We start from the raw sequence: 20,888 nt of genomic DNA, 5'->3' as shown, positions 1-20,888 counted from the left end.
TCTTGGCTATGAAGCTATAAGGAAATATCTAAATCAGAAATAGTAGGGAGCTAAGTATTATGAAAAAATAAAATAGACACAGTTGTCTCTAGGAGAAGAGACTAGAGGCAGAGAGTAGTGAGGCAAGGCACTGTGACTTTCCATTATAACCCCATCTGTGCATGTATTACTTCGATAGTACTACAAAACACAAATGTTGAAGAAAAGTAAACGTGCTAAAAACACCCCCAAATAAAAGCCTATTGATTAAATATATACGCCTCCTGTTTTTTTCTGTGCCATCAGAATCCGCTTGGAAAATACATAAAAGGATAAAGGGGCCAAGGTCAATAAAAGCTCATCTGGTGACCGAAAATCGTAAAAAGGACTAACGCATTCGAAAAGTGTCTGAAGTTTGGAGGTAAAAGGTGAGGATTAGGCTTCGCGCACCGAGGTTAGGGATCTACGCCAACCTGCGGACTAAGCCGGGAAGACAACAAAGCCTCGCGGGAGGCGGGGCCCGTGACGTCACAAGACACCGCCCCCTTACGCTACGCACTAGCTCGGCCAGAAGGTTTCTGGCGGCCCCGGCGCCATCTTGCAGGATCCTGTGACCGAGTGGGAGTGGAGTGGAGCGGCCGTTGTTGCCGACTCTTTCCTTCTCCCCACGGTCCAGTGAGCGGGTTGATTAGACAATTGGCCCTCAAGCCGAGACTTGTCTCTTATTTAATTCTGGGGAGCGCCTGGCCGACATGAGTGATGTAGAGGAGAACAACTTCGAGGGCAGAGTGAGTACAAAGCCGCGGGAGCCGTCTTCGGCGGCGGCCCGATGCTCGGGGTTTCACGGGGACGGGCGCGGTCGGGCAGGGCTGCGGGGAGTCTTGCGGGGGCCCGCGAGGAGTAGCCTCTGGAGCCATCGCGGTTGCTTCCTATCATCCCAAGATGGCTTCTGGGTTCCACTCCTGCCCCAAACACTATGGATAACTCCCTCCCCCTTTTTTGGGGGGACCGACTGATACCTGGACTCCTGGGTTTGATTTCCCTCAGCAGCGCACCTTCCCTTCTCCCCAGCCCTGAGGCTCCTTATCTCTGTTCTGAGGTGTGGGTCCCGGTCGCGGTGGGGCGGGAGGAGACGACAGGGAGCTCCCCTCCGGCCGGATAGTGGTAGGTGTTTCCTGCGGTGACATTTCTTGCGACCCCGAGCATCGTAGAGGGTCTCGGGGTCGAAAGTGCGTGGGGCTGTCGTCCGGGCGGGGAGAACCTGGCGTGGGACTAGCTGGGGCCTGTGTCTCCTTGGCTCTCTATTGCAGTGAGCGGCCGCGTCTCTGTTGGAACCGGCGGCGTTGCGTCTATAAAGGCGAAAGCCTTGAGGTTGAAGGTGGGACGAGCCTAATGAAGTGGTTAGTCAACGACCGCACCGACCCTTAAGCGTTCTTAAGACGAGAGCTGTGAGGGGAAAACTACGCAAGGAGCCCTTTTCCCTTAATGTCCCTTCTACTTTCCTTTCATTTCAAAATGAATGTGGAAATGCCATAACGCCTTATTTTTCTAATTCCTTGATGTTGGGGTTTTTTTTTTCTTCTTTATATCTCAACTTCTGATGATTTTCTTCCTTTGACCTTTCATCTAAAAACTGACCGCTCCTTTACAGGTTTTTACGGTACAGAACAAAACAAGAATCGTAGTCTTTCATAAATGAACAAATTTCATGGCTTAGTATTTTAAAAACATCTAGTCAATTTGTAATAAATCTCGTAACTCAAAATGTTACCTGAAAATTACAGGCCCTCTCCTGTTTCTTTTATCAACCCATCCCCCAGCAAAGAGGGCTTAAAGATTTTCATTATTTTGGGTCGATGAATATAAACATCACAAAGACTGATACCTGGACTCCTGGGTTTGATTTCCCTCAGCAGTGCACCTTCCCTTCCTAAGGTTAAGTGTACTAGAACTTTTACAGTAGAACTCTATAACGTTTGAGTTACATTTCCGAAGTTAACTCATAGTGGAAGTTGGTGGGAGTGAATCAGTGTGAAACCCTGAAAAGAAAACAGAGTCCCCAGGCGGCATGTTCCGGCAATTGTGTTGGTATTCTAGTCACTAGAGGAAACGCATAAAAAACACTTAAGGTGTGTGCTGGATGGAATGCACTTTGGTGTGTTTTTTTAGACGCTCATAATGTAAACACCTGGAACCCGACAGTTAGAACGTCGATTTAGGCTTTTGTTCTTTTTGAGGAAAGACATTTAAATAGATTAGAAACAAAAAGACTACTTTTTATGCCTTTAAAATTGGTTTTTGAAAATAAAATCTGGAGCATAGATATAAATTGGTAGTCGGACCTCCTCATTTTTTAGGATGGGGTATTGATTGTCCGAACAAAACTTTTTAAATCATGGAATAAAAATATTTGCTGGTAGTTGTAAGCTGCTGTTTATTTTGAAAATTTTAGGTAGTTATGGGAAGGAATTTTGCTGTCCATCAATCTGTCTTAAAATTAACTTTGGTACAAAAAATTATTTTTTTAATGTTTGGTTTTATTTGGATTCTGGGGAAGTGAGGACTGCTATTTGAGACCCTGTTTCCCTTTTAAGTTCTTATTTTTTAATTAGTTATCAAGTCGAGGAATGGAGCAAGTTCTAGATAATTGTCAACTTATCCACCTTCCTTAGTGTTTGTGGTCATAGAAGATATTTTTCATACATAATACTAAAAGGTATTTCAGAGCGAGTGAAGTCAGTAAATTGAATAATGAATATCCCAAGCTGACTTATGTCTTTTTTTTTTTTTTTTTGGTAGGTTGAGGTAATTGTCTTTATTCGTATTTGGTTAAAGAGTTAGAAGAATGCCAGCTTTTCTGAGAGTGTACTTAAAAAAAAATGTTTCTTAAAGCAATTCACTAGTGCTTTTGGTTTTTAAAGTACAGTGATCTGTTTTCTGCTAACCACAAAGAGTAGTTTAAAGTTTTTATAGAATGCAATTATTGTGTTCTTTGTATCTAAATGTAATAACCATTTAAAGGCTCAGAAAAGGATTTTCAAATGATGTTTTTGAGGTGTTAAAGTGATTGTCATACTAAAGACTTTTAACTGAAATAAATTAGGGAAAACATTGGTAGGTCAGTATTCAGATTTCATTTGCTTTATGTAATCAGCGCATATCAACCCCTTTTACTGAAAAGATGTTTAGAATTAGAGGGTACCTAGAGACTGCAGAACATTTTGAAGAAACAGGGCTAATTCTAGTAGTTCCGACTTTCATATAACTTTAGAATCTACATCCCCTTCTACTCAGATCTTTGACATATTTTCCAATTTACTGCTCACAGTAATTCTTCAAGGGCTGGAGTACCATGCAGCCAAGAACCTGGAATGTACAAGTCCTAGTCATTTGCTCTTTGCATTGTTACCTATGCTGTATGTATTTTAATTTACTTTTTTAAAAAGAGTGCACTGTACTTCAGTGTCTCAACCATCAATAGATTTTGTTAAAAACAGTTACAGGAGCTAAATTTTACCTTTATGGATTACTGTCTCTCTCATTTTAAAGGACTGGAGTAAAAGAATTTTAGGAAAGAAAACGTAATTGAATTTAGTTAGGAGTAACCTTAAGAGTTAACCAACCAGAATTCCCTTCTGCCTGAGGCGAAACTGTTGAGCATCTGCTGCCTTTTCACCAAAAAGGCCAGGTGTTCTTCAGGGTAAGAGAACTGGAAGTCTTAAATTTGAGATGACTGACAGCTCAAATCTGGGTAAAAGTAAGTATATAATCAGGTACTATGATGGAATTAATAGGGAATTCAGAAAATGGAGTTGAGCAGTTTTGTGAGCTATGGGAAAGGGAAAGCTTTACCTAGTACGTAAAACTTACACTGGATTTTATGATTAGGGAAATGAATATATGGGTGTGACAATAAGTAAGTAGCTGAATAGTGAGAGATGATAGATTTGACTAAATATGCAGTCAGATGATGAAAGGTTTTGAGTTCTAGATTTAGGAATTTGGATTTAATCCAGGGTGCAGTAAAAGTCATCTCTGGGTTCTTAATTCTGGGAGTGGCATAATGAAAAGAATTTTAGCAAAGGACAGAGAGACTGGTACAGGAGGAGCAGCAGGGCTCAGCTGAAATATTTAAAGAAGGAAATTATGAAAAATCTGGTCTAACAGGACATGAATGGGATATAAAGAATGAGACATTTTTAAGGGATCCAGGGAATACTGGTGCCTTTTAAATAAGTAGGTTAATTAAAGTAATTTGCTTGAGACATGTATGTCAAGTTAACAAAAATGAAAATGTCTTTTGGAGCCGGGGGTTAAGTTAGCACTTGAACTATGACTTTGTATGCCATCTTCAAAAAGAATGAGTTGTTTGCTCAACACAGGTTCAACTAAAATTAGGATTTTTACTTAAAAAAATTTTAGTGTTCTTTAGAGAAGTTAAGAGGAATGGAAATTAAACTTTCCTTATTTATTTTACTCCCCTAATGTTTTTAACAAAACTTAGAAAAACATTGAGTCCAATTTTTTTTCTTATACAATGGTCTCGTGTTTTTAATAGGGGTTAATGATTTTTTCTTATGTAGGGGTCCGTCTCATAATTTCACAATTGTCTTTGCTTTGTAGTACAGTTGAAGAGGAAAAATACTAATTCTTGCCCCCTTTTCAGAGCTTGTTCCTACTTATTTTAGGAGACTCCTGGGGTTCCCCTTCTTGATATATAAGATTGGAAGATAAAAGTGAAGAGCAAAACACAATTTGGAATTAAATTTGTATGTGTTGATATTTTGCTGAACAGCAAAAATAGAGGAAGGTATATTCTCTGAAACCTGATTTGTGATAATAGGGGTGATGACAACGCCATTCAGAACCCAGCTTGGTGACTGGCTGGCTCCTTTAAAAGAAAATTCTTAAACTGGGTTTTAAATTTTTCTGTTGTTGAAGTTTTAAAATAAGTGTGAGTATTGGTGAGTTTTGCCCTCTCCCCTCCTAGGGAAAAAAAAATGCAAAAAAAAAAATCAACTTCTTCAGCAATTTAATTTCCCTCTCTCATCACATCAAGTTGTTATGAAAGGGTAAGGCTTCCTTATAGTAGGGGGTTGTAATAAACTTGAGACAGTCTTGCTTGTCATGGGTTTAATTTATTGTCCTAAAGTTAAGTACTCTCATTATCCAATTTTAATGCTTTTTTTTTTATTCTCCCATCATTTGAGCAAATATTTTGTAAGCTTAAGGAAACATTTTAATGCTCAAATTTTTATATTTGAGATTCTTTCACCGAAGGATGTTAATTTGCTCAATACAGGTAAAAGGTAGAATTTTTAAAAGGAACAATGCAGCTAATTACCCCCAGTGCATAACTGTAATTTTACAGATTAATCATAGATGATGCTTATGATTTTACCATCTCTAAAAGAATAAAATAGTCTTGGGATCTGAAAGAATATCAAGAGATTTAAATATTTAGGAATGAAAGCCACTTGAAAAGTACAAACAAACTTTATGGACTTAATTTTGTAAATGAACTGAGATTATTTACCTGTGGTATAGTATGTGTAGTATAAGATGTGTTAGTGTAAGTGTGAAATGGCCATGAGTAATCAGCATAATAGTTTCCTAGAACTTGTGTGAAAACCTCTTTGTAATATCAGTTGGTGCTTAGGCATCAAGCAACTAACCCTTGTAAAAGGTATATATTCACATGCTAAGTGAGTTAATACTGATATTTTTTTTCATATGTTAGAGGTTTATTAGCAGGACAGAATTGGAAGTGAGAAAAATGGTAATGATCAAAGGGGGGGGGAATCAGTAAACATCGTAAATGAAAGTTGAGGGCAATGATGAAAGGAAATGTAGTTTCCCCTACTTTAAGTTACTGCCATATATAGTTGTGTTTAGTCCTTATTGCCTCATGATTTTCACCAAAGGTGTGAGTGACTAGGCCTGACCAATCTGAGGCAGAGGAAAAGTTGATTTTTTCCTTTGAACTAAGTAAGGCTTAGTACTCAAGATTCATAAATGCTTTATGACATTAGAGAGTGAGAACATGAGAATTCTGTAACAGGCTCTTAGAAGTTTGCTTTTAGTTGCTATTATTGGCTTTTAATATGCTGAAACCATTTTAATCCTTATAAACTTGTTTTCTATACCTTTGAAATTGTCACTTGTACGCTAGCTTTTTGGACATAACAATTGATCATGACATAAGCTGGCCTGTTTATGAGCCACATTTAAAATTTGTACAGAAGATTCTAATTTTACAGGTAATTTCACAGTTGTGACATGAGTTTAAATTTGATTATAACTGTATAAGTGCCAGTTTTTTGTTAAGCGTTCCCAAAATTATTCCAAACTTGAGAAAATATAGACTCATACAGTGTTAGGATATCCGTGTGCCTTTGTAGGTACAAAGACCACTTTAACTTCACTCAGAATGCATCATACAGGTGTAACCTTAACAAAGGAAAATTATTTAGAAATAGCTAATGTTCAGAGTAGTTGGTATTCTCTTTTTAAGGAATTACTCTAATAGCAGTTATGAGTTGAGAGACTGGGAGTATTTCTTCTATAACCTAAGAGTCTGTAAAAGAAGCAGCCTGTCATATACTCGAGAAAGGATGCAGGAGTACAATAAATATTAAAAGTTATTTGAGTAATTTAAGTACTCTGCCCTTTGGACTTATAATTTACCTAAATGCAGTAGTGTATGTCTATGAAACTAGATCTCCAGTATCATAAACTAGCAGGAAAATATACTTGAGAAAGTTTATTTTAAAACCTTATACTCTATTCAAATAGACTTAAATTTGTGTAAACTTGGCACTATTACTTGGCATAAAATTTAAATTTGTCTTGCCATAATATTAGAATGGATTACAGTATAGCATTTAACATTGGTTGTTTATTTCAGTGGGCTTTAAGTACTAAGCATATATATTGTTGGAATTTTTTTCCACCTATAATACACTAGCTGTATTAAAAGACTGCAGTTATTGCTTGCTGTAGGAATTGTTCATGTTCTGCAACTGTGTGCATATATTTAATAACCATTTTTCCTGATTAAATAGTATATGGTCATTGGCAGTTATTTTCAGTGTGTAGCATACAACTGTTTTAACAAAGAAAAGAAAGATGGTTCTTAGAGTGCTTTATTGAATACTCTTAACTTTCTTAATATTTATGGTTAACTAGGCCCCCCCCCCCCCCCCCCGTCGTTGAAAAATAGTTAAAAGAACAAACACATCATTTAAGCAAGTTGTACTGTGAGAACTTTCTGCCTGGCTTCTGGTTTATAGTACTTAAGGTATAATGGAAGCCTATTTAAGATTTAAATTCATAATATGATTTGGTTACCAGTAAAAGGTAGAAAAGGATAATCTAGCATTTATTCATTAAAGACTTATTTAGCCTGGTTTCTAATGCACAGTTCAGTGAAAATATTTTGTACCAGCTTTTGAGAAATAAGTTGCTCAAAAGTGGTAAATATTAATATGATCTTTTATTTTTGGTATTATAGAAAAAACTGAAGAATTGAAAGTTCATTTTATGCTTTGTAGTTTAAGTTTGCTGACAGTTATTGATTTACCTTTTTAAAGTCTAGTCTCAAAATTGTTTTGGGAAGTTAAAACAGTAGTGACAGCTTTGTAACTAGGAGTTAAAAAGGAATTAAGAGGACTACTACTTAACCTTGAATGATTCCATGAAGAAATTTATGCAGGTTTAGGTTATAAAAATTAAAGGGTAGGCAACAAAGAGATTAGGTATTTAGGACACCTTGAATAATAAAAAGCAAGCCTTTTAAAATATGCTCATGTCTTTTGAAAAGTATTCTGTTACATCTTAATGCTTTGTTAACAGACTAAAAGGAAAATTGCATTTTTTTTCCAATAAGTTGCTATGCCAGAAATGGGATATAAAATTTAAGATGTTACTGAGTTACCTTGTTTACATTAATTCCTAAGATGTGGTAATTTTCAGTGCTCTTGAATAATTTTCAGTTATTAAGTTTATGATGGAAGACATCATAAACACATATATTTGGACCATAACATTTTTATTCTGTACTAGGAAGCTTCACATAAATAAACATTTAAGAATAAATTTGGGGTTTTAATATAAGATTTTTATTTCTATCCTAGTAAAACTAAAGATTTTACAGTGTCACAGCACAAAGCTTTCTGTTATGTGTGTATAACAAGGGCTGTGGTGATGTTTATAGATTTATTCCATCTACTGCTATTCAACAGTAGCTTAAATGAATGTTGTACCAGAAGGTCTGTTTTATAGAAGAGAAAGCCAAGAGAGAAGAGAAGATAGTCATATCAGCTTGGTTAATGAACCAGCCTGTGAGACTTCAAATACAAGCAAATTAGCCATACTAAATAGTAAATATGCCAGTTTTACAGTTGCGGTGAATGAAAAGGCCTAAATTGCTGTGCCTACTCCAGGCATCTGTTCAGGAATTTAGAGAGCGTGAGTTGTGGTGAAGGACTTTATTGTGTGTAGCTAAATGAGAAATGTTAATATTAAACAGGAGGTAGCTATATGTTTGTTTTAGTTTCATCTGAAAAAATAAATAAGCATTACGTAAAATTCTTAATAAATATGTCTTTCGACATTAAACTTGAAGTAAAGGAAAAGTTTTAAGGAAATTGCATGGTAGTCTTATGGAGTAAATGAAAATAGTGTGAAATTGGAATAATTATTTACACTAATACTCAAGGGGCTTAAGTGGACAGGGAAACCAAACTGTCCATCCTACTTTAGTCATAAGTGCCTCATATATCTGTCAAATTAAAAAGAGGGGGGAGTTTTAATCATTTTTAAAGCATTTGACTGGAAAGTTTTGATTCATATTCAACTTTTTCAGAAGCCAGTTTTCTGGTATAGGATATAGACACTGAAAGGAGTACAAATATGCATAACTGCATAAAATATGTAAAAACTATGAACAAAAAGGTGGGATCAAAAAATAAAGACCATGTTATAATTTTGTAATACCTCCTTGTACATATGATACTTAATGGATAATACAGAGTTTTGAAATGACACAGTTGCAAAAGTATATATACTAGAACTTCACAAGCCAAGGGGGAAATTTTAAGAATTTCATTCTTTTCCCCTTACTTTTCTCAGTATGCTTGTTTTACTTAAGAACATACCTTTCTGGTTAAGTTAGAGTAAGCAAAGATAGTGGTTAAAGTTGGGATGTTAATAATTTTACTCTTTTTTCTGCTTTGAACCTCAGCATTTGTCCTATAATGTTTGAATTTAGATGGGTATGTACAAATATTTCAGTGTAGGATGCTTTGCTTTAACTATATTTTGATAGCATGGCTTAGTGGAAGCTTATTTTAAGATTACTAAGAATCTTCAGGTTATAAATTAGTGAAAATGTAAAGCACAGGTGGGTGGATTACAGTTACTGTTAGATTTATGTTTGAATTAAGTATTTATATTAAAATTGTTCCCATTTTAGGAACTAGGATGAAACATGAAAGGGGAGGAGGGTGAAGAGTATGGTAAAAACATTTAGAGAAATTCAGTATATTCTCTTTAATTTTTAGAAACTAGACTTTTGAACAATTTTAAAGATTATAAAATTGTTTTTTTTAATAAACTAGTTATTTGCACTTTACCTGCTGGCTTTTCCATTTGGTAGATAACATTCTGAACTCCAGCAGAGTTTTATAATCCCCACGTGCTTAAATATACTAAATGTTCTTTTTCCATTAAGGTTAATGTTCGTGAAGAAATTGAAGAGTTTTTTCCAAGAATGTGGAAGATAAATCAAGATAAAAGAAGGCTAATGAAAAGTATTAAAGATCAGAAAATTAAAATTGAATGGGGGAAAAAATTGAACAGAAGATTGGTCAGATAGAAGCACTTGAATATTTTTTTAAGGCTATTTTGAATTGTTTGAATTGGGGAAGAATACACGAAGTATGAAAAATGAAAAACTCAATGAAGAATGAAGAGAAGTAGAAAGCAAGAGTGAAGTAGAATTAAAAGAATCTGGAAGAATGAATGGGTCCTAGGTTAAGTAAATGTATGGTTTATGTTCCAGTGTCTGTATGATCAAGTTGTAGATGAATTTGCATGATTACTTAGTTAATAGAGAATTGGTGCTCTGGTTCAAGTAGGGAATTATTGAGGACAGTTAGCAGTATTAACAATGGGTTATTAATGAGCTGAAATTTTTTCTGGAGGGTGTTGCCTAACCATTTGTTTTTCAGGAGCAATCAATATAAATAATTACGGTACTTTAAATGTTAGGTGTTAGGCATCTACGTGACCAGTGCCATTTGTAATACTGTCTTCTTTGTTAGGAGTCTCGCTCTCAGTCAAAATCTCCAACGGGAACTCCTGCTCGTGTAAAATCGGAGAGCAGGTCAGGATCTCGTAGTCCATCAAGGGTTTCCAAACATTCTGAATCCCATTCTCGATCAAGATCAAAATCCAGGTATGTGTTGAAAATAATACTTAAAATGCTTTCCTTGGATTTTTCAGGGCAAAGTGGTTTTTGCTAAATCCCTCGTTTCTCCTGCATTTTGTATAGAAATTTCACCAAAGACTCTAAACTCAAAATTGTGGAGTTTAGAAATAAATAATACATTCTAGACAAAGACTTACATAAGGTAGAATCATCTCTAAGCCCAATTAATATGTCAGATACTAGCTATTAAAAGATTGTGTCAGTTGATTTAAATGTACTTAGCATTTGAGAATTATTGCTTGATCTTATTTCAACAATATTTGCTCAACATAAAGTTAATTTTCTCGACTGGAAACTTGGCATGTAATTTAAAGCAGAGAAAGTTGATATGTATATGTTGTACTTGGTTATCAGAATGATTTGAGAAGCTTTTTCAAGATTCACATTCCTACATCCTTTAGTTTGGTAGATTCTGACTTTAGTAGGTCCAGGGTAGAATGCTAGTTGGATGTAATTTAGGGTGGGGGGTATCCCTGAGTAATTCAGAGCCCCTGCCACTACCACCTCAACTGACAATCACAAAAACTTGCTAGCGAACCACTACAAGGTTCACTGTATCAAATGTCCCTGGTATACTGGAGTGGGAAAAGGGTTAAAAACAGCCTGGGGCAGTTAGTTTAATAAACTATTATAATTTCTTGATTAGAGACATAGTTTATGTTTTTGGCTAGAGTCTGCTTGCAGAGGAGCGTGAAACAGAAGAATCCGTTAAAAGACTACTTTTCTTGAGGTCCACAGCTATGTCTTTTTCTAGATTGTAACCAGGATCCAGCCTAGTGCTTGATTTGCTAACCACCCTGTTTAATTAAATCTGTATGTGAAGAATAGCACTGCATAGAATTTGAGTATAGAAACGGAAATGAACGTATTTTCATTTAAGGACCTTTGCTTTTACTAACTTCAGCCTAGGCTTCTCTTCCTTCAGATATTCTCTTATTACTTGATTCACTTCTCTGCCCATGTTTAACCCCAAAACATTAAATAGCATGGACTCTGTTTATTCCTTTAATTTGTTTCATAATACTTGTCACTGCCTATTTGGATAGTGAAAAGGTGGGTACTCACTCCTGAAAGGTTTCAAATTAATGTCTCAGTTTTCATTACTATTTAAAAGTAACCATTGGTATTTTAAATGACATTTTCTTATTTATTTATTTTTTTTAATCGAGGATGTAAATTAGTGCTAAAGAAAATGGGAAATATCCTGTTTGGGATTCTTGCACGAACACAAATTTTCTTTAAACCTACCCTATCCCACTCCCCACACCCAAATGATTAATTTCTTTTAGATAGTAAGCCACTCATTTTATTATTTTCGTTCCCACTCAGAAGCCTTTAATTGTTTGCCCCTTTCAATAAATCTCTACCCTCAGCTTGATAGTCAGGCTTTTACACAATGTTGTCTTAGTCCTTATCTAATTTTTACTCTCATTACTTCCTTTGTAAGTATTCTAATTCCTTGTAGATTGTACTGTTTTGCAATTCTCTGATTACATCTCTATCTTTTCGGGAAACCTTTGCTCTTGCTATTCCTAGGACACTGTTCCCCTTTCTACCTAGTGAAGTCTGTTAAGTCTCTCAGCTTTATTGTTAGCCTTCTTTGTTTTGAACAGTCTTCCCTTGTTTTATTCCCTATACTCATGTGCTTTCTTTAAACTTTCTGGCCCTTAGCATTTATAACATTCATTGAATGCCTTATAGAAGTTATTTTGTATGACCGTCATCACTACTCTCTGGGTGTTTAGTTAAGGATGGGTCATGTGAATAGTAAATAAGAAATTGTTGCATTAATGGGCAAAGAAAGATTATTGTCTGAGAGCAAGTAGAAATAATCAGATAGGAGATGAACTAGGACTTAGTGGAGAGATGGGTGAGATGCTATAGAAAGCTTGAAGAAATGAAAACCATTAGGTTAGATGGGCATTTTGGTTAATGAACTAATTTAGTAGTTGCTAGATTGCAGCAAGCTAAAGAAAGATTGGAAAGGAAATGATATTTAACAGTGAAGGGAATATAGAACTATATCGAGAGAGTGATAAGTGGATTAGTCAAAGGGTTTTATTGTGGTAGTGATAGTTGGTGGTTTCTTTTGTCGGTTTTGTGATAAAATACACATAAGATTTACAATCTTAACCATTACAGTTCATTGGTATTACGTACATTCACATGTTGTGCAATCATCACCATCTATCTTAACTCTTTTCATATCTTGTAAAACCGAAAATCTACCAATTAAACAATGACTCCCCATGTTCCCCTTCTCTCAGCCCCTGGCAACCATCATTTTACTTTCTGTCTTAATGATTTTGATTACTAAATACCTCATATAAGTGGAATCTTACAGTATTTGTTTTCTCGTGACTATTTTCACCTAGCATAATGTCCTCAAGTTTCATCCATGTTGAATATTGCAGAATTTCCTTCCTAGTGGTAGTTTTTTTCTTTTTAAAGAAAGTAGAGCTTTAACATGCTTGTAAGGTAGAGTGAAAAGAATGTAGAAGGGACAGACTGAGAATAAAAGGCATATTGTAGTGATTAAGAGGACAAAAGGAAGAATATTCCTCTTTTCTTTTTTCTCAGAAAAGAGAAAGGAGCTGAGAATAAACATATGTGTAGGTCCTTGGCATTAGCCATTTATTTTCAGTATTTTTACCTAAATTTATTTCTCTCAAAGGTCGAGGTCAAGGAGGCATTCTCATAGACGTTACACTCGATCCAGATCCCATTCTCACTCTCACAGGAGACGATCTCGAAGTAGGTCATATACACCAGAATACCGGCGTCGAAGGAGCCGAAGTCATTCTCCAATGTCTAACCGGAGAAGACATACAGGCAGCAGGGTAAGTGGTTTTTAAAAGTTAATGAAAACTTAGTAGCTAATAGATGGTCACAAGGATGGGGAGTAGCCCAGCATAGGGACTGCAGACAGCAGTAAGGTAATGACTATGTAGAGCCAGAGGGAATATAGAGTAATTAGGGGGGAATCGTTGCATAAACTATATATAAACATCTTCCCAATGTACTGTATAACTGAAACTAATAAAAAAAAATCGAAGGCTAAAAAACTGAAAAAAAGTTAATAGAAAGTCTTTCATGTGTGTTTAGTCATAGCATAATATCTTGCTTTTATGAGAGCTAGACTGTTGTTTAAAAGTGGTATACCAGAAACATCCTTGAGTGTATAAATATTGAAGTACATTTTCTTTTCATGATTTTAGAGTAGTTAGATGAAATTTGGGAAGAAAGGCTATGTTCCAAGAATTAAAATGGAAAGCATAAACCAAATTGAGATGTTGAGATAAAAAGTTTTATGGTAGGTGGGGAGTGGGCAGCAAGGAAATACCAAAAACTAGTAATAACTAGCACTTGTGGTGTTTAGCACTGTGCAGAGTTCTTTAATATATTTAATATATCTCTGTGAGGCAAGTTACTGTGTTATAGATAAGGAAATGGGGTCTTGGATATATGACATTGAGGTTTGTTTTTTGGCTAACCAACAAAGCCCAGATTTCAACCCGACTCTTGATGTTCTTGTACTTAACTGCTGTGCTGTGCTTCTGTCATGTGATACTGTGTCATTTAACTGTGGTGGAGTCTGCTAAAGAATGAAAATGGGGAGGGAGGAAAGTCAAATCAGCAATCACAGATGAGGTCAGATTAAGTACAAATCTGTAAGAGATGTAAAGCATTTTAATAAACTGGCAATATGGCATTAAACTTAAGGATGAATTCTTAGGATACGTTGTGAAAATTGCTGGACTAGAGAATAGAGTTGTTTTTATTCAGGTTGTATATTTCAGGAAAGGCCTAAGTGTGTTGTGAACTGTAGGACGTGGCTCATCTGGTTTTTTTCCTCTTCAGTTATTTCCAAGTCACTTGAAACCATATAATCTTTGTATTGGATGACGTGTTGTATGAAAAGTATTTGTTTTAATTTTTACTTTAATTTGGAGCTTAAAATTAAATGATGTCTTTATGCAACAGGCGAATCCAGATCCCAACACTTGTCTTGGAGTGTTCGGCCTCAGTTTGTACACAACAGAGAGAGATCTTCGTGAAGTGTTTTCTCGATATGGACCACTGAGTGGTGTCAATGTGGTTTATGATCAGCGAACTGGACGATCAAGAGGATTTGCTTTTGTTTATTTTGAGAGAATAGATGACTCAAAGGAGGTAATTTTGTTTTTATAATTATGTGTCAATTTGAAAATGTTCTGGTATGCATGATTATAGTATTGAGTTACTGTTAAAAGTTGATTAAGACTTCAATTCCATAAATATTATGTCCTCTTTCGTTACTGACCTGATTCAAACTCTGCCTTTCAGTTTTACAGTTGGAATGGTCAGTTTTACTTTCCAGCTAATACTTCCTGCTATAGGCATACCCTGATTGAAATCTGGCCTTATAAAGTGAGATGTATGTGTTTGAGTTAATAGAAAAAGTGAACTATGTGCTCTCTTTTGAATAAGCCTTGTTCATGTTCCAAGCAGATGATTAAATTGACTTTTCAGAATTGTGACTTTTAGATTTATTCTGTTTAATTTTGTGCTTAATTAGTTCCCCATGTATAGATAAAGAGCTTCGTTTTCCTATTCTCAATACTCAGCTATCATTCTTTTCTACAATTGAAAAATAATACATGAGAAAAATTGGCACTTTTTGATTTTTGTTTAGTGCCATCCTTAATTTGCCTAACAGAATGATCTTAATCAATGTCAATGATTTGAAATAGTGCTGCTCTGATGTTTTAGACATTGGATTGTAAAGGAAGCAGTAGGATTGCTTTCTCTTTAAGTTTATAGAAATTGAGTTAGAAAACTCCATTTTAAGGAAATTGAAGCTCATTGTTAAGGTTTTGTCAAACCTTAATAAATGGCAAGTACTGACATTTTTGTGCCATTTTACATGTGACAATAGTTGGGTATAGGTCATTATTGCTTTATGCATCAACAGTGCTTGATTGCAACACAGGCAATCATAGAGAATGTTATGTTATCTTTAGAAAGTAATAGAGGCTATTGGCATCTAGTGAATATAGGCCAAAGATGATACTAAACATCTTACAATGCATAGATAGCCACCCACAACATAAAATTAGCAGTCTCAAAATGTCTGTAGTGCTGAGGTTGAAATGCTTTGGGTTATAAGTCATTTATGTAATAGACATTCTAATAGGCACTCTCATGTTTTGTCAGTATTACGTTTTTGTTTTCTTTTTTACTGTTATATATGGTAGTCTCCTTTTATCCATGGGGGATATATTCCAAGACCCCCAGTTGGTGCCCAGAAGCACTTTCTACAGTCTTTGGCATATCTGAATTGCCAGCATCACTATTGTGCTTCGGGATTGTTATTAAGTAAAATAAGGGTTACTTGAACATAAGCACTGTGATATTGCTATAGTTGATGTGATGACCAAGATGGCTAGTAAGTGACTAATGGATGCGGGGTAGCTCATACAGCGTAGATACACTGGACAGAAGGATGATTCACATCCTGGGAGGGACGGCACACAATTTAAAACTTAGGAATTATTTCTAGAATTTTCCATGTAATATTTTTGTCCCATGGTTGACTGTGGGTAACTAAAACTGCAGTTAAGGGAGACTACTGTATTTGTGCTTTGTTTATTCCTGTTCTCAAGAGATCAAGTTTGAATTTAGAAATAACTGGGGATGTCCGAAAAACTTCTTGTAAATTTGTTACACTCGTTGAGTTATTGTTGCATTTATTGATACTAGTGTCAAAAGGCAAAGATGGGAATGCGAATGGAAGAGGTATAGAGAATAGGAGCACTTATTGACTGGTATAGAGGTTCCTTTATATTTAGAGTTCACTAGGTGGCAGTGTGTTACCTAAGGAATGGCTTGACTAGTTTAGATTTGTCACCTGAATTATTATTATGCAGGCTTCCCTGAGTTTAGTTCCCCTTCTCTATGGCTGTAGCTGCCCAAGTCTTTCAGCACAGGCCTGCTTAAGTGTCCATGTTTACCTTAGAAAACTCAATACTATTGTCATGCACATAGCAGGGATTAATATGTAAAATCCTATCCCTTGTTGTTTGAAAAATAAGTTTGTTTAGAGAATTTTAATTTTTGAAATTTCAAGCAGAAAATGTGTTATATTTGTCACATTTTTGGTAGCTGCTTCTTGATGAATTATGCTTGACTTATGCTTATTCTCTTTTAAAGGCTATGGAAAGGGCAAATGGAATGGAGCTGGATGGTAGAAGAATTCGTGTGGATTATTCTATCACCAAGAGAGCACACACACCTACACCAGGCATCTACATGGGCAGACCAACTCAGTAAGATTTCATGTTTCCTAAGCTAAACTATTATAGCCAGAAATCTACCAGAAATGTCTACGAAATTTTTATTAGTCCAAAGATAAAATGATTTTTTCCCTATAATTAAAATTGAAAGTTATTTAGTTTGTATGTATTCTTGGAAACACACACATTTGACCTTTGAACAACTTGGGAGTTAGGGACACTGACTTCCACATAGTCAAAACCATGTATAACTTTTGACTCCCCAAAAACTAGTTGTCCCTCAATATGTGCCAGGGTTTGGTTCTGGGACCCCGATGGATACCAGAATCCACAGATACTCAGGTGCCCTGTGTAAAATAGCATAGGTCAGTGCATACAGTTAGCCCTCTGCATCCTCAGACTCCCAACCCATAGATCAAAAACAGTACAGGTATTGAAAAAAAAAACTGTATACATGGACCTCACAGTTCAAACCCATGTTGCACAAGGACCAATTGCATATATATATTTATTTATCCTCCTATATACATGTACATATAAAATATGTATGCAGGGGGATAAAGTAAGACTATTAAAGTGCATTTCTGGCCTTTTCCTTGGTACTATACAAATAGGAAAATAATTAGATAATAGAAAAATATTGTGTGCTTTTAGGAAAGTGTTTCTATTATGTGGCTTTATAAGCCTCTTTGTATATAGAAGGGTATTACTGTTTTTTTAAAAAAAAAACCAGCTTTCATGTTGTGTAGAAGAACATAAATGGGGGCTATTATAGTGTTTTTGTTTGTTTTTTTTCATCAAAGACAGTATTTATTTCTTAAAAGTGAAAGAAGGAATATAGGGTTTCATCTAAAACCTTACTAGGGACAATGTAGGATCTGTCAAACTAAAGTGAAGGAAGTGTTCCTATGATTAGGAGTTGGGAACACAGCAAGAGAGGGGCTTAGAGTTTGAAATCACTGCTAGAGATTTAAGCACTAGACTTTGAAATTGTTTTAGTGCTGGACCTCAGTGTAAGGTAGTTAATTCTCTTTGCTGTTTAGGGTTGGTTACTTTATAGTTCTTGATGTTTTTAAGTTGCTTTGAATTAGTCATAAAGACACACATCTGGGCATTTTGGTATTGTTTCCCAGCACACTTCTTTTCACCTTGCTGAAAGGGTCCTGTTGATTTGGGTAATGCATTAATAGAAGAGCAATTTATAGTCCTCATTATTTATGTAATGAATAGAAAGCCAAAGCCAAACACCATGGGCATCAACCAGCTAAGGCATGGAGGTGTAATTGGCATGTAAGGGTTATCCTTTCTCCTTTGTCTTCCCTCCTTCATTTTATTTTATTTCACTTAAGTACCACTGTATTAAATGATACTGGAAATGATCATTCATGTTGATGTAAAATTTTAACATTTTTCTGTAGTAGTGGCGGTGGAGGAGGAGGTGGTGGAGGTGGTGGTGGAGGTGGAGGTGGCGGCAGACGTCGTGATTCTTACTATGATAGAGGATATGAGCGTGGTTATGACAGATATGAAGACTATGATTACCGGTACAGGTAAGTTTTAACTTGTGGTTTCTGTTCTAAAGTAGATAATAGTAGTAGTATTTGGTACTTTTAAATTATGTTTGATATGTATTAATAAAAACGTTAAAAGATTTTATATGATGCTTTCCTGAGGAAATGGGAAAACATTATTTTCTCAAAACTGAGAACCAGAGTTTAATTAACTGTATTTGCCAATATTTTGTTTTGTCACATACTTACTGTTGTTACAGAGAGAACTTAATAGTTATCATCTTGAGTCTTATTTTGAATGACAGAAAATTTTTTTTTTCACTTGCCTCAGTGGATTATGTGTATGTTAAATAATCTTTTATTTCCTACAGAAGAAGATCACCTTCTCCTTACTATAGTCGATATAGATCACGATCAAGGTCTCGTTCCTACAGCCCAAGTACGTACTCTTGTGCTTTTGTAGCATTAAAAACCTCATTTCTTAATTAATAGTTGATTTTAGAAAATTAGGGTATATGATGACTGTTAATGTTTGGAAAAATAACAGACAAGTCAAACTAATTGTCATTTTGACTTTTTTTTTCTCTCTCTTTCAGGACGCTATTGATAGAATGGTTGCAGTTGAGGACATCTTTTCTTTTTCTCTCTTTCTTTACGTTGTTTAATTCTGGATTTCCCTAAGCTTCTCATCCTTCCTACATCTTAAAAAATAATTAAAAAAAAAATCTTTGGTTTATTTAGCATCTACACTTTGTCACTTGTATTGCTGTTTTCCATCCCTTTTATTATACTCTTAAAGATATAATTGTCATTTTGAGTAGTTAAACATCTTGAACATCTTGAGTAAAAAAGAACCCCCAGTGTTATGCTTTTTTTTGTTGTTTTATTTTTTGTTTGTTTTATTTTACTTTTACAGAAAATTAACTCGGCTAATCAAATGAGGGGAAAAAAATAATCTTTTTAAAGCTTCTTTTGTGTTAGATATTGTATTAGATATTGTATTAGAAATCTGCATTTACGACGAACTCCTTTTTTAACTTTCTTTTGGGGAAAATAGTAACACTTGAAGTAGTTCAGTCGTCAAATTTGCCTGGGGTGGCATGGAGCAGTCACATAGTTGAGTGTAGAAAGTTTGAAGCTATGAAAGAAAACACTTGGTCATTTCTTTTGAAGAACGGCATTTTTGAACCCTAAAAATTACGTCATTTTTTAAAGATAGAAAGCTTGTGGACTCCTATAAAACATGTTGTATTTAAAATACATCTGTTAAAACTTAAAGTGTGGTTTTTGTATTGAATTTATTGAAGTTTTGAGTATTAATCAGTGAAGGACAACCTTTATTATTTATTACTTAGAGCAATTGTATACTTTGCTGTTAGAAATTTTGGTATTGAGACAATGGTTAAGCAGCAGGCTATTGTATACTATAGAGTTCTTAGAGGATACGTGTGGGGAAAAGTAGTCTCCTTTCAAATAAAAGTTAATTTCTTTGAAAATGGGACTCTCTTTATTGTGTTACAATGGGAAAATAAAACTGGATTGATTTGGTAACCAGTCCTTTTTTCTAACATTTTTGCTTCCACCTAAATGTATAATCTTATCTCTTAATCAGTCTTCTGAAACCTTTGTTTTACTCTCCCCTTTTTTCTTGGCCAACTTATAAATGTTGAGAGTATTCAGTATCATGCACCATGCTAAAGGAAAGATAAATGATATGGTTCACGTCTTCAAGAAGCCCACATTCTAGTAGGATAACACTAAACGACTGTAACGTAACGTAAGGGGACAGTGTTTTAGCAAAGAGATGGATGATGTTTCAGGTGACTTTTATGAAAAAGTATAGGACCATGAGCTTTGTTTTCTCCCTCAAAGCAGTGAAAATAAAATTAGATTATTATGATCTGTGAAATAGACTGATGGGATCTATGGGATTGAATTGCCTCAGACATCTTTATTGAAAAGCTGACTTCAAAATGTCTGTGTATGTGTGTGCTTTTTTCCCCCGTTAAAGGATATCTAAGCAGTCTCCTGTTGGTCCCTAGAGGGATTTTGTTCTTTAAGGCAGGTTATTAAAAGACAAATTCATTGCCCTAAAGAGGACATTAATCTGTGGACTGTGGGAATACTTTAAAGATCAAAGCAATGTATCAACAAAAAGTAACGTTAGCCACAGTCTGGAAGAGAATAGCCATAATGAAGCGACAGTAAATATAATCGAACATATAGATGTGTTTACATACGTGTTAATGGGGAAAAAGTAGGGAAGGAGAATGGAGTAAGTAAGGAAGGATACAAGTCTAAATATGGCAGTCTTGGAAGGCTTCCCCGGGGTGAAATTTGAGTAAAATCTGAAGGGAAGGAGGGAAAGGGAGCCTTGTAGATAAGAGGAAGAGCATGTTAGGTAAAAGGAACAACAAATGTAATGGCCTGGAATGTTGGGCAGAGATGATAACCAAGGGCTGGGCCCTGCTGGGGAGAGGGTGGGGTTGGGAGGTGTGGTTTAAAAATAGGCAAGTTCCTTTATAGAAAGGGGAACTGTCAGAAGTGGGTGCATGGGTGTAGTGTTACATATAAATGGATATATATTAGGCTTAAAGACTAGATGTGTTAGATTGCAACATAGAAAAAAGT

At 35.4% G+C, this 20,888-nt stretch overlaps 1 protein-coding gene across 2 annotated transcripts; it reads left to right on the top strand.

The window, feature by feature from the left end:
• The first annotated feature begins 546 nt into the window (after window positions 1-546).
• On the top strand, window positions 547-19,808 carry TRA2A (transformer 2 alpha homolog). 2 transcript variants are annotated; one of them, XM_025046873.1, is made up of 8 exons: window positions 547-767; window positions 10,305-10,438; window positions 13,146-13,311; window positions 14,456-14,644; window positions 16,664-16,779; window positions 18,168-18,296; window positions 18,629-18,696; window positions 18,854-19,808. In XM_025046873.1, the coding sequence occupies exons 1-8, from the start codon at window positions 732-734 to the stop codon at window positions 18,862-18,864; spliced, it is 849 nt and encodes a 282-aa protein (XP_024902641.1). In that variant the 5' UTR covers window positions 547-731; the 3' UTR covers window positions 18,865-19,808. The 2 variants fall into 2 exon arrangements, with proteins under 2 accessions (XP_024902641.1, XP_006912056.1); XM_006911994.3 differs by having other exon boundaries at window positions 18,165-18,296.
• The last annotated feature ends 1,080 nt before the right edge of the window (window positions 19,809-20,888 follow it).

The sequence above is a fragment of the Pteropus alecto genome, unplaced genomic scaffold (assembly GCF_000325575.1).
Source record: "Pteropus alecto unplaced genomic scaffold, ASM32557v1 scaffold21, whole genome shotgun sequence".
In the NCBI taxonomy this organism is placed as follows: domain Eukaryota; kingdom Metazoa; phylum Chordata; class Mammalia; order Chiroptera; family Pteropodidae; genus Pteropus; species Pteropus alecto.
Note: the sequence above shows the minus strand (reverse complement) of the source record. Positions and strands in the feature narration are given on the sequence as shown.